We start from the raw sequence: 14366 nt of genomic DNA, 5'->3' as shown, positions 1-14366 counted from the left end.
CTGCATGCATATGGCCCTTGCACCTTGGCCCAGGAAGGCAGAACTCCTGCTTTTGCTCCAGCTCTTCTCTGGGGGCCTTGGTGGAGCACCTGCTCTCTCCCCCACATCACAAAACCTCAGGCCTCTGTCCTGGGCTTCTCTCCATCACTGGCACCCATCAGAGACTCCAGTCCCAGCTGGCCAGCTTCTGGAATACTGAGACTAGCAGGAACCAACTATCCCCTCAGTTGCTGAGAACTTCTGAACTCTAGTCCTGGCCCTGGGGTCTCTCTCCGTGCCCCCATCCCAGGCCTGCTGTGCTTGTCTCCCTAGCAGACTATGCTTGTAACCTCGCTGGGGCTGGTCGTGGGACCAAGTCCACAGTGAAGGCCTGGGTGTCCCTGCCCCCTCTGGGTGTGGGTGAGGGCAGCTTTCTTCCTCCAGGTAACAGAGGCCTGGCCCCAGGGGAGCACGCCAGAGGAGGCCCTACTGAGACATGCTCTTACTAAGGTGCCTCAAGAAAAGAGGTTGTGACCAGGCAGGTGCCTGAGCCTTCCCTGACGCAGAGTCTGGAGAGCCCTAACAGGGAGCCTTTCTTCTCCACTTCTCCTTTGCCTCCTCCTTGCAGCACACTCTGCCCAAGACTCCCCTGTCCCCAAGGACGCCTCCGCTGCTCCCGGCTCCATGGGTAGCACTGACTGACTTCCCCCAGGTTGCTGGCATCATCCCCGACTACATCCTGGTCCTAGTCCATGACATCCCACCAGTTTCCTCGAATCTCTTCCCACCTTCTTGGGTCCATTTAGCTTCATCCCACCTGTGGCAGGGCTGCTGCTGGACTTGCCATCACCCAGGGGTATTTCACTGGCAGAACGAGCTCCCAGGGCTCGTCCATTCATTTGCACATCCATCTACTTACACAGTCACATATTTGGGGAGTGTCTTCTGTGAGCTGAGCACAGGAAGTAGAACCCCATGGGGTGCATGCAGCCCCTTTGCTCCCCTTGCCCCATCACTTAGCCAGCCCGCACAGCCCAGAGCCACCGCCTCTCCTCCCCCAGCCTCATCCTTGCCCTCTACCTCTGCCCGGTTGTTCATTCTGCTTCCAGCCCCATGTGCCCCATGTCTTCGCCAATGCTGTCCCTTCTTCCTCACACCCAACTCTGCATCCCAACAAGGCCCAGTCAGATCTGCCTGCCCCGGTCTTGTTCCAGGGCCACCTCCTTCAGCCAGCATGATGGAGTAAATTGTGTCCCTCTAACATTCTACAGAATTCCTAGTCACCCAGTATCTCAGAAAGTGTCCATATTTGGAGATAACATCTTTAAAGGAGGCAATTAAGTTAAAATGACATCATTAGGGTGGGACCCAATCTAGTCTGACTAGTGTCCTTACGAAAAAAAAAATTTAGACACAGACAGTTACAAAGAGAAAACTATCTGAGGACACAGGGAATAGATAGCTACTACCTACAAGCCAAGGAAAGGGAAGGACAACCCTGTTGACACCTCGATCTGAACTGTCTCATCTCCAGAGCTGTGATACAACTTTGTTGTTCAAGCTGCCCAACCTGGGGTACACAGCTCAGCCAGGATGCCACCTGTGCCTTCCCTGAGCGTGAGCTCTTCCACCTCAAGTCACATTTATTCGCACAACTGTGGCATTAAGGCCCAACACTGTTCCCCCATTTTCTCCATGATGTTGGGAAGCAAAAGGCAGTGCTCAGGAAACGCTCTTGTTGTTGTTTAATTTTAATTTATTGATTATTGAGAGAAGGAGAGAGATTGATTTGTTGCACACCGGGGATAAGATCAAACCTGCAACCTTGGCATATCAGGATGATGCTCTGACCAGCTGAACTACCTGGCCAGGGCCAGGAAAAGCTTGTTAAGTGAATATGCTCAAGAGAGCCCTTGGACCAGCAGACCATTCGGCCTTGGGCAAGGGCTGTGAATCATGTTTTGAAACATGACAGCAGGCCCAGCCTTGATATTTATGGCCTTGCTTCTCGGCATTCCTAGGGAGCAGTGCTCTCTGCTCTTCAGTTTATGGCCCTCAGTGCAGCCCCAAGTGGACTGGGAGACTGCAGATGGCTCCTCTGCTAACAGCACACACAGACAGTGCGAGAGGAGGCGAATCCCTGGCCTCCAGTGGCCTTCTTGCCCGGGGGGACAGCGCCCTGAACCTAAGATGTGCCTTCTCCTCCCTGTTCCCTTTTGCAGATCTCGAAGTTCACAAACAGATCACTCTTTTCTAACTGCCCCTCACATTGCTGTGGACGTGACTGCTATCTCTTCCACTTTCTCGTTTATCTTTAAATTGACTCACTGCTCCCTGGAGGCCAGACTACCCAGGCTACAGGACACCAGTTCATTTCCTTGTCACCCCCCAGGCCTGAGCTAAGCTGGGTGGGGTCGCCTTTGGGGCCTCTGTGTGGTTTATGGCAGTGTTCCCCAACCTTTTTTGGGCCACGGACCGGTTTAATGTCAAAAAATATTTTCACAGACCGGCCTTTAGGGTGGGACGGATAAATGTATCACGTGACGGAGACAAGCGTCAAGAGTGAGTCTTAGACAGATGTAACAGAGGGAATCTGGTCATTTTTTAAAAATAAAACATCGTTCAGACTTAAATATAAATAAAACAGAAGTAATGTAAGTTATTTATTCTTTCTCTGCGGACTGGTACCAAATAGCCCACGGACCGGTACCGGTCCGCGGCCTGGGGGTTGGGGACCACTGGTTTATGGGGATATGGGAATGCGCAGGACTCCCTGGAAGGAAATCTCAGGGAGGGATTGAGAAGGAGCTTAGCTGTCCCAAGTCCCTGTGCACCCAGTGGAGCTTGATTTCACGAGAGTCAGGTGAGGTTCCTTCAAAAAGTTCTGAAGGCTGGGGTGGGACGCAGACATTTGTGGGAGGGTGAGGCCTTCAATGCCCAGTGACTGAGCCAGGAGTGACCCAGGCACAGGAAGGCTCTGAGGTTTCTCAGAGGGGCTAATTACCCGTGTAACATGTATTCTGCGAGGGAGAACAAAAGTCACACAGCATTCCAGATTTTTCCAGGATGACCTCCAGCTCAAAATCGGCATCTGGATGGTGGCCCTTGACCTCCACCTGAGGATGGGCCCGGGGAAGAGCCTGTCATGCTGTGGGTGCAGACGTGAGGTGGGCAGGCCTCGCTGGGTGTCCCTCCAAGCTACCTCCCTGTGCTGGCGACAGGCAGCCACATGTGTGTCCTGTGCCTTCACTGCAGGAGCCTCCGGAGTGTGGCCTATCGTTCCCTGGAAGCCCTGCAGTGCAGCAAGACCCCTGGAAGGGTCAAGACCACTCAGAAGTTCCCGGGAGGGGCTGAGAAACCCTCTGAAGGGGCAGTGCTTCCCTTCCTGCCTTTCCAAGAGAAGAAATGCAATACCTGAGTGGGAAATGGTGACAACTTTAAACTCAAGAGCTCTCTTATGTTTGGGAAATAGTTGATTTAATAAAATAAAGACAATACAATATTTCCCATTAGTTTTCAACAAGTGACCCAATTTCTTTTTCAATTCAATAAAAGGTGAGTCCTCCATGGCTAGGTGTGCCCCGGGCAGATTCTCAGCCTCCAGCATGTTGCTTGCAGGAGACTCACACGAGCCTTTATTTATTCGTAAAAGCGCATCCGTGTGCAACCGAGGCCAACGTCCCGTGGGCCACGGAAGAGGGTGTGGTGCTCCAATGGCCAGCCAGCCCCTTCCTCGGGTGCTGCATGGAGGGGAGGCCTTGAGATGTCTTTTGTGCCCAGGTGCTGTGCCATCCCAGTGCTCGGTGGTCGCCAGGCCTGGGCCTCTGTCATCTCAGTCATCCTACCCGTCAGCAGACCAGCAGAATATTCTCCCTTTCTCATCGCCCACCAGGAGTTTGGTCTGGTTTCTTGGGAAGAGAAAGAATGAACGGAAGTGTTAGAGGCACACCTGAGAGTCCTTTGGTCCCTGCCAGCACTCAGGAAGCTGCCGGCAGGGAGGTCTCGGCCCAGGATCCGGGCAGCCCTTCCCTGGCCTCTACCTGCAGCAGCGGTAGGGAGGGGAGAGAACTGGAGAATGTCTGACCCCGCGAGGAGGGACTGCTGAAGGGTGAGGGCTGTGGCCCCAGGGACACTGCCGGGATTCTCCGAGATGCTGGGCCTGGCCCAGGTGAGGCCCTGGATTACTTCCCAGTGTCTGCAGGTGCCCCAGCCCCAGAATGCAGCCAGGACCCTGGGGGCTTCTGACATTGGTTATCCTCCATTGCTTTAAAGCCCTCAAAGGGCATTTTCTGTAATGTAGGATACCACCACCCCAAACATTACAGTCGGCACTGGACCTCAGTAAATAAATTCTTCTTTAGGATAAAATTACAAAGCAATATACTTTTACCTTTTGAATGTCTCTAAGAATTCATGGATGTTCGATGAAAGAGAGAGCAGAAACACGTGTGTGTTACAGTACATTTCCCAGGGCCCTACATGGCCACCTCACCTGACTGCTGGGCAGGGAGGGCCCTGCTGGGTCCCGGCAGTGAGACTCCCTCCCAGTTCCAGGCTGCCTGAGCCGGGAGGCCCACATTTTCCTAGGGATGGCCACAGCGCTCTCTGCTGGAGGCCTGGAGAAGCCACACTGTCCTTACCTGGACAGGGCCAGGGCTGTCACGGCAGGGCTGGTCTTGCAGGACTTCCCTGTCAAAGCAACGCTGACGTCCAGCTCCCTACACAGGGCGACGTTCTTCTCCCACGTGTGGTCTGTGGGGAGCATGCAAGAGCATCATTAGAAAACTCGAGTGGCTTCGCACACGTGCATGTGTGCATTCATACAGGGCCACAAAGTACATACAACACGTATTTATATTTAGTGGTCAGCAACTTGTTAAATTGAGGGGGGAAATATATTTAATCTCGGCCGTACTGTTGCAAGACGGGCTGTCCCAATTTAATTTGCAGGCTGTGATAGTTACATGTGCTGACGTGCTGCGGTATCCATTGTGTACCAAATTGGATTTGTGTATTATTGCTTTCTAAATTGCATGCCTAGTTCAGCAAAATTGTTCATCAGTGTTTACTGGCTTTATGCTTAATAACATGCCCCACAATACCTTGCTGCCAGGGTGTAATGCGGCCCATAATTGCCTAGTAAAAATAAATTGCATAAAGTTGGCTTTATCAACTTATCTAAAGCCTTTCACACCACAACCAATAATTAAATGCTGAGAATGTTTTGTTTTGTTTTTTCCAAAAATAAAACCCAACGATTGTTACTTTACTCATTTGTCCCCATTGGGGACAGACAGGATTCCTTCAATGTGGGAGGTGAGTGGAGAGACACAGGCCAGGTCTGTCCCAGCAAAGTCCCTCGGTTAGAGCTGGGGCAGGAATGGGTGCCCATGTGTTGTGTATTCATGGAGAAGTCCAAACAACCAGCTCTACCCGAGCACTTTCTAGAGACTAGATTGAGTCTAAATCTATGATGTGGTAAATCACACTCAGCCAGGTCAGTTTTCAGCCAATGACAAATAAATGGATTCCAGGTAGAAGTGGGGTTCTGTGTGCCCCCAAGTGCAGCACACTCAATGTCTTCAAGGATCTCCTGTGCTGCCCTCACGGCGTTAGAGGAGTGCAGTAATACACACACGAGGACAGGGTGAAAACATCTATGTGTCATGCTCAAAACCGGTCCCTTCCCAACAAAACAGTTTCAAGCAATATTATGAGAACAACAAGACCTCCATAGGGTGCGATTTGTGAATCTGCACATAGATTTGCTAACGCTAAGCCATGGCTCAGCCAGACTTGTGTAACTAGCTCTGTGTTCCCCTTTCATTTCATCATGATTCTCCCGTGAACCATTCCCTGGCACTGAATTCCATAGTGCAGTGGTGACCTCACATCAAGGCGAACAGCAGAAGGATGTGGACCTGCTTGCCTGGAGCCATCTTGTAAGTTTTCTAATGTCATCAGCTGGTCCATTAGGAGGAACTGTCTCTTAAAAGTCTGAGAAAATGATAATAATTACCTACATGTTGTTGAGTAAATTCTTGTCTATGTCTACAATTTTTGTCTGTCAGCAGCTAGCTGTCTACAAGTAAAGATGTACAGAAAACACCTCTACTTGATGGGGGGGGGGGATGAGGGCCAGAGAAATTGTTGGGGACAGAACTGGATCTAGAACCTTGTTTCCTGCATCCCATCTCACTAGACCTCATCATTAGCAGTGAACAGCCTTGCCATAACTCTTGATCCTGCGTAGAAACTTGTGAATCCACTGGCACTTCCAGAAGTAACATAGTGTCTTGGTGCCTTCTGTTCACCAGTCCCTCCATCTATCCACCCACCCAGCCAGCCATCGATTTATCAACCATCTGCTGGGCTCGTGCCTTTGGCTTATTGGACTCTGCTAGCTTCAGAAAATGGTAGCTGAGCTCTGAAGTGGTGTAGTCTCATCCAGGTATACCACAGAACTGCTCCATAAGCAGTGGAGAATAAGAATCCTGCCTTATATATCACTTCTAAATAGGTAGGAACGGGGAGGGTGTCTGGCCCCTGTTCTCTAAAGGAGAGCTTAGAGTTCCACCTTTCTTCTTACACTGAGATAGGCTGATTCCTGCTGGTCCTAAAGGACCTTGGAGATACAAGGACTAGTGAACTGAGTGAGGTTCTAGATCCTTCTGAAGTCCCTGTTCTGGGTCAGCCCAGGTTGTTGATGACAGCTCCTAGATGGCATTATATTGAGGGGAAAGGGTTCCTATGTACACCCTGAGACCTAGTTGAAGCTGAGCATGTCTATGAGCTTGTGTGAAGAAAGACTCCATGATGAATCTATGACTAAATGAATCAAGGAGTTGAGGAGTATACTTTAGAAATAAATGAACTGAAAATGGCTACTCTTTTTGGAAGGCCGCCCTCAGCTATCTGTAAAATTCTCTCCCATTGTTGATGAGTATAGGGATGCAGAGCAAACCAGCAGGGCTCATAGTGACAGGAGAATTCTCACTCTGTGGTAGGATGTCTCCTTCAATCATGGGCACCAAGAAAGATGCCACTGTTCTAGGCCCCAATCTTTGATGAAGACAGAGCTAAGTAGACTGCATTTGAGGAGGCAGTGGTGGGGCCACTGAGAGGCGAGGAAAGAAGGAGGGGTAGCTTTAATGGTGAGGTCTGTGCCTCTGCTTGTCCCAGAGGAGAAGGTCTGGTGGTGGTAGTGGGGAAGATGGCTACATGGCATTATCTGGAATTGAGGTTATCCCGGCAGTGGTCATACCTACTCTGGTGGTGCAACTGAATGATAGTATACATATGCTTCCAGGTAATTGGGGCAACTTACTGACCATCTCTGTGCCTTGGTTTCCTTGTCTCTCGTATGGCTGTCATAGCAGCATCTCCCTCATGGGGTTGCCATGAGAAATGAGATCATGCATAGAAGGTGTGCAGAGTGGCACTGTTCCTGGTCAGCTCTCTCCCCCAGGGCTCTGGAAGGAGGGCTGTGGTGGCAGCTGTGCCAGGGGTCATGATGGCAGGAGATAGGACAGATTTTCTTCCTTCAGTTTCCTCCTGCCACAACCCAGAGGCTCTGCTCCAGAACAGCAGTTATCTTACTTTGCTATATACCAAGAGTCACTTTTGGACTTGATGGACATGGACATTCTAACAACCCCAATCTTTTCACAGGAGTTGGGCTGAGACCAGGACTTGGATTCTAATCTAATGAACCTCCTGGGTAAAGCTGATGCAGATGACTATCAGGGCCAATTTGAGGAGTTTGGCACAGGGAGCTGGGTGGGTTGAACCAGGATTAAGAAGGGCAGGGTGGGCTCATGGAACCACTTCCTCTCTCTCTGGATACTGTGAGGCCTCCCTGCTCCTTTCTGCAGTCTGGCTCTCCAGGCAAGTGGCCAGGCCCTGGGCTGGTGAGTTTAATGTTGAAGAGTCATCCAGGCAGATGGAGAGGCTCAAATCAGGCTCTGCAAGGTGTGTCCCTCTCCTGATGCTCAGGAGGCCCTGATAGCCCCCATCACCACAGTTCACATATCCAAGCAGTGCCCCAGAGCTCCGGAGTCCCTGCAGGATGAGGTCGGACTCAACAGAGCTTCCCCATGCTGCTTCACGTGTCACCCACGTCTCGCTGTAAACTGCTCCTGTCTTCCCAGCCCCCGGCAACATCCCGAGAGACTCAAAGACTTCCCTGGGCTCTGCAGGCCTGGGTGAAGCTGCAGCCTATGGGCTGAGGAAGGGTGAGAAGAGGGAGTGCTAAACAAGGCAGAGGTGCCTCACATGCCCCCCTGAAGGACACTTACCTCTTGGGCTTGTAGGCTGAGCTGAGGGCTCCTCTGGTGCTACCTGCCTAAGAACAGACATCTTCACGTCCTCAGTCTTCCAAATCTGTCCAAGAAAGAGACAACACCATGGGCTGAGGAAATGATCCTGTCTGCAGGCTCAGGGTCCATCTCATCCCTTAATACCTGGGGGACCCTCAGGAAAGGGGTGAGGACCAGGTGCCTTTTCACCTCTGATGTTAATATGTTCTCAGGAAAAGGATTTCTTAGGCTCTAGCTTCCCTGGGCAAAGATTTAGCCAAGCACATTTGCAGCTTGGATGTGCTCATTCCCCACCCCTGGGTTCATAGTGCGTCTTCCTCAACCCTTCCCCTGCAGACCTGCACGGACAGGCACAGAAGCCAGTTCATTGTTATTTTACTTAGCTAATGCCATCTTGTCCCTCTGCGCCACCCAGGAGGCCTCCTTTACCACTCAGAAGCTGGGCCTTCCCCCATGTGTCTGGTCCTTGGTCCAAGGCTGACCCAATGTTATCAGTGCCCTCAGGCTGATTTCTCACTTGTTGAGTCTGAACTTTCTGTCACTGAAGGACAAAGACCAGCCTCCATGTAAATGCTTACATGCTTCTTTGAGCCCCACACCAGTTCCAGCACAGCACGGGGCCATGCTGGGAGCTCAGTGACTAAGCTGGATGGATGAGTGGGCCCGTGGAAGAAACGCACCCAGTGCTTAGCCAGCCAGGCTCCTCTGACTGACCCTCAGTGGGGACCAGGCCCCACCAAGCCCAGATCTTTGTTGCCTTCTCACATTTCAGCCAGCTCAGGACAGCCTGCTCTCTGCAGAGACCCTGTGCCCCTCAGCCCTCAGGTGGGGTCCTGTTTGGGGGCTTTCCAGGGGACCCTCCTCAGCCTTATTTCTCCTGCTGCCCCCCCCCACGCCCCCAGCCTGCATGACCTCCTCCATACTCTTCTCCTTATCCTCAGAAATCAGTTGAAGGCTACCTTCTCTTCTGTCTCTCTGTTGGAAATAAGTCCATTTGCCTCTTGGAATATTCAACATCTTATCCATTCTGCTTCTGTAACATCATCTCCATGATTATTCTGAGACTTTGATGTGGAGGCTGCTGGCGGGCAAGGCCCAGATGGCACACAGCAAGCTTTCCTAAATGTTCGCGGAACTTGATGGTCATTTTCTTGAATACCTTGCTGTACTCAATGATCGCTTCCTTTCATAAACTGTTGAATGCAGTTGTGTTTCTTGAGTAAGCCTCTTAAATGTTTCTATCTTTACTCATTCCTTTGCTCTGCTGTCAGTCTTGGAAGAGTCACCTGCATTTGGTTCTCCCCATCCTAGTCTTTCCACCTCAACGTTTCTCTTCCCTTCTCTTCTGGGTTCCTGATGCTCTCCTTCTCCACGGCCCTCCTCAGAGGGTCCATGCACTTTGTAATTATCCTAATCATGGCATGAAACACATACATGTATTTTCTGCTTGTGTTCTCTTCTAGAATATGAGTATCTTGAGGACAATGACCTGTTTATCATTACTCTCTGTGTGCCCTACAGCTTGTATAAAGTGATTGGCACAGATCTGTAGTTCAATGAATGTTATGTGGATGGATAGATGGATGGATGGATGGATGGATGGATGAAGAGATAAATAGGTAGGTGGATGAGTAGATGAATTAGTGGATGGATGGACAAGTGGATGAATGGATTAATAGATAATCCAAATATGTCTTTTTAGGACTGGGCTATGTTCATATGCATTTGACCATTCAACTTTCACACCTTATGATAACTGTTTATTTCATTATATGAGTGTATGTTCATATATTATATACATGTATGTATGTATGTATACATATGTGTGTCTATGTGTATAATTTTTTAAAATTTATTTACTTTTGGCCTGGAAAGAGCCTTGTCTTTGCCCTCATTTGTTTTATAGACCTGGTCTAGAATGGTCTTAAATGCAGCCTGGAGATTCACTTGGAAGAAGAGCAGAGTAAAGATGAACACATTTCTGGTACCATGCCCTCCTTCTGCCCAAGACACACCTACCCGGACTATTCCATCTTGGCTTCCAGTGATGATGATATGGCTTCCGTCCCATGCTGGCCCCTCCACTAGGCAGCAGCAAGTTATGGCTCCTTTTGGGCCCCAGGCCATGGTGATGCTAGCCAGAGGTTGTCCGTTGACATTCCACAGAGACAAATGAGCTCCAGCACAGGAGACGATGGTACCCTGCACAGAGAGTTCCGGCTTCACTCCAAGCTGGGTCACTACCTGCCCATTAGCCACTTGGTTTATACCCCCAAGGATCCTCAATTTACGGTCTTCTGAAGACTGACCAAGGTGCTCCAAGACCTCCTAAGACAGCCACTTCTTAAAAGCTGACTCAGAGGTCTATTCTGCTTTCCTACAATTATAAATTCCCAGCTTTTTAACTACTGTAGTCATATGTGTGGACACTGCTTCCCCTGCACAAGCTTACTGGCTCACCCTTTGGATTTCTTTCACAACTCTCTCCCTAGCAGAATACTGACTGGCATGACATAGGCCATCTGTCCACACCTGGCTCTGGACACAAGATCTACACATGGTTTGCCAGCCCTATCCCCAAGAAGTTTTGGATATTACCTGGTAGAGAGCATAGTACAAAGGTTCAAATGATGCATGTGGCTCATAAAATTGAACAATATTCCTCTGGAGGGAATTTCTGAGAAAAAATACCCCCATTGCAGCTGCTGAAATGTTTATATCCAGAATGTTTGCTCCTCAAGTCCTTGTCTATTTTCATGTCCAGTGAAGTATTGGTCACTGTCACAGGGACTCACAGAGCCATGCCTTTGAGCCTTGCATTGACCACGGGAAGGTTATAGGGAGCTCTATGTCCTCCATAGGCTACCTGGGCTGGGCTCCATCATGTCTCTACCTGAGGCCAGGGACCATGTCTGCCCAGCATCGAGCACTGGGGCCATAGGGTAAACTAAGTTGGCTCTTGGACAAGCTGAGTTCAATAAGTTGTCCTGATATAAGTCTTCTGATGACTGGGGACATCATTCATTGTGTGTTTTATGTTCTCCCAGATCAGGGCTTGGTGCCTTTCCATTACATCTATTCATCTATTCATCTCCTATTTTCTATCCTTCCATCCATTAATTCATCTATCTATGCATCCATTCATCATCCATCCATCCATCCATCCATCCATCCATCCATCCATCCGTCCATCATCTTCCACCCACTAGTTCATCCAATATCTAGCCAGCCACATATTGATGTATCCATCTAGGCATCTACCATCCATCTACCCATGCATCTCTCAATCTTCCCATCCATCTACCCATCCACGCATCCTTCTATCCATCCAGCTATCTATTCATCCATCCTCCATTTATCCATTCATCTATCCATCCTTCATGTGCCAAGGTAACATTCATTTTTTATTTAAGCCAATCTGGAGCACCATGTTCAGCCAAAGTTAGCACTAGGAAGCTCTTCCATCATTTCCCTTCCTCTCCTATTCCCCTTTCCTACTGTATATGTGCCCTGGGATCCTGAGGTCCTCTATGAGTACACGTAGAGATTCTGTATTCTCAGGGAACTCCATGCCCTATGAGAGCTGTTCTAGCTTGGGAGAAATTCCACACTGAAATGTATAGATATATTTCTCTAAATCTGTCATACATGTACACACGCACATGTGCACACACACACACTCAAGTTCCTGACAGGCTTGTCTTTGGTGGCCAGCATGGAGAGATAGGCTGAAGCACTTCCTGCCACAGAAACCAGAGGCACCTGCTGACTCAACACTGATTTACTGTCAACAAGCTGAATTAGTTAAGCCAAACAGATCCCTCACCAAAACCAACTTTGTGCCCCAACTCCCTGGTGCCCATGCCAGAACAGAAACTTCCCACTGCCTTCACTGCCCCAAGGAAGGAAAATAAGGAAGCAAAACATAAAATCTAGACCCAGGTGCTGCACATGCTAATGGTCCCACTTTGCCTGTGTGGAGAGTGCTCCAAATATTTGGGTCCCTCTAAACATTCTAGGGTGGTCAGCATCTTTCTGCCCCTGGATTTTTTCTAGGGTCGCCACCTACCATGCAACCAGCCAGGCTCACAGACATGTCAAAGACACAGACATTGAGAGAGAGAGAGGGACCTCACCGAGATGTCACTGATGGCCATGGCGGATATGCCCTCCTGGTGGGCAGGCAGGCGGGCTATGTGGGTGAGGTGGTCCAGGTCCCACAGGATGCAAGTGCAGTCTTGGGAGCCACTCACCAGGATGCTGAAGGTGACTGATGCTGCCAGGCACGTGACAGGCTGTGTGTGTCCATATAAGGCCTGAGGACAAGAGACAGAATCACGAGTTATGAGAAGGGTCAGCCATCCAGCCACTTGTTGAGATACTCCACCCTTCCTTTTACTGTGGGGCCACAGAGGAGGACACATATTTGGAGTGGTTCAGTGACTCCAAAGTCTGAGTGTGTACATGTGCGTGCAGACACACGTGTCCCTGGCTGCCCTCTTAGTTCTATCCGTCTCCAGGTTGAGGCCCACCTGGGGAGAACCAGTGGGCCCAGCGGACACCATCATTCGCTGTACCTCCGATATTTGCCTCTCATCCTGAAGCAACTCAGCAAGGGTGCTGATTTACAATGTGTCGAGTTTCAACCAGCAGCATAAATGTCATCTGAGAACTTGTCAGAAATGCGGATTGTTGGACCCTATCTTGGACCTCCTGACTTAGAAGCGCTGGGGGTAGAACCTACAACTTAGTTTCTCACAGCTCCCCCCAGGGAATCATCATTCACACTCAAGTTTGGGCATCACACAAACGGACCTCGGAAGCACCTGCAACCCTGGAAATTGATCTGGAAAGACAGCAGGGAGGTTGGGTCATCATTAGAAGGAGGTGATTTTTTAAGTGCGAGAGATCCAGGTTCATAGCCAGTCTGGCCATGTGGCAGCGGGTGACTTGGGACCTTTGTCTTAGCCCCTTCAGGTTGGCCTGTGCAGGGTCTGGCCTCACTCATGGATGGTTGTGTCCAGATCTAGCCAGAGGGCTTGTTCCCTAGAGATTCATTCCAAGCGGCTGGGAACTGCTGCTGGCAGTGGTGTGGCTGTCATCTCGACAGTCCAGAGGCTCCCGGTCAGCATGATCTGAGAGCTTCTGGGTACGTGTGCCAGCTGCCCTCTGGACTCAGACGGAGAAGTGCAGGGTGGCCATCTGACATCGGGTCACCCTGGCTTACCTAATGGTAAGCCTCCATCTTCAGAACAGACTATCGCTCACTCGTTTGGGTCAAAGCTGTCAGTTGGCCTGGTCATGGCAATTCAAAGTTTAGCCTCCTATTTCCATTTCACCTCAGGGGAACCTAGTGTGGCACCAACCAGATGATACTGGAGAGGTTCTGGGCATGACCCACAGAAGATTTGGGTCATCTGGGGAAAACGGAAACTGTCTAAATGAATAGGGGAAAGCAGAGGATGTAAAAGGAGATTTCTGGTTGTCTTCCCAGAATGAGCTGAGGCTGATGACCAAGTTCAGACCACAGAAGACATGGTGACTCCAAAGGGAAAGACTAGGAGGCCCAGAAGTAAGTGCTGGGGAGTCAGAAAGGGAAGCCCTGAGCCTCAGCACCTGTGCACTCTCTGCAGGGAGCGCTGGAGAGCCAGAGGAGGAGCCTGCACACGGGCACCTCCCACCTGCGCACGGGTACCTCCCACCTGCGCAGGGCTTGCTGCTAAACTAAAGCACCAGGAGGCAGCCTGCACTACCTTGTCCGGAAAGACCTGACAAGGCAGAGAAGGGGGACAGCAGTTTAATGTGTCCTCAATCAGTTCCATTGTTCCTCAGAATAATACCTCTTTACATGGTCAGTTACAATAACTTCACTTGTGTCATGTTATACCTAACTGAAGTAGCAAAAATTAAGTCAAATAAAAATCTGAAAATAATTCTTCATGCTGAATACGGTGTGGCAGGGTGAGTCCTCCTAATTAAGTGTTGGCAGCACTGTAAAGCTATAGGATCATTATAGAAAGTATTGTGTCACTGCTCCATCATTCTACTTCTTAAAATTTAAGGAAACAA

General features: G+C 50.0%; 1 protein-coding gene across 4 annotated transcripts in view; it reads right to left on the bottom strand.

The window, feature by feature from the left end:
* Nucleotides 1–3760: 3760 nt before the first annotated feature.
* The window catches only part of WDFY4 (WDFY family member 4), a 313461-nt gene continuing 302855 nt past the window's right edge, over nucleotides 3761–14366 (bottom strand). For all 4 annotated transcript variants that reach the window (XM_066242595.1, XM_066242598.1, XM_066242597.1 and 1 more), the window contains exons 58-62: nucleotides 12434–12613; nucleotides 10317–10499; nucleotides 8277–8361; nucleotides 4620–4731; nucleotides 3761–3887 (exon numbers count right to left, since the gene is read on the bottom strand). In XM_066242595.1, coding sequence (XP_066098692.1) covers nucleotides 3821–3887; nucleotides 4620–4731; nucleotides 8277–8361; nucleotides 10317–10499; nucleotides 12434–12613 — 627 coding nt within the window. In that variant the 3' untranslated portion in view covers nucleotides 3761–3820. The remainder of the gene's footprint in view (nucleotides 3888–4619; nucleotides 4732–8276; nucleotides 8362–10316; nucleotides 10500–12433; nucleotides 12614–14366) is intronic.

Source organism: Saccopteryx bilineata, chromosome 9 (assembly GCF_036850765.1).
Source record: "Saccopteryx bilineata isolate mSacBil1 chromosome 9, mSacBil1_pri_phased_curated, whole genome shotgun sequence".
NCBI classification, from domain to species: domain Eukaryota; kingdom Metazoa; phylum Chordata; class Mammalia; order Chiroptera; family Emballonuridae; genus Saccopteryx; species Saccopteryx bilineata.
The sequence above is the reverse complement of the archived record's forward strand: the minus strand, read 5'-3'. Positions and strand labels throughout refer to the sequence as shown.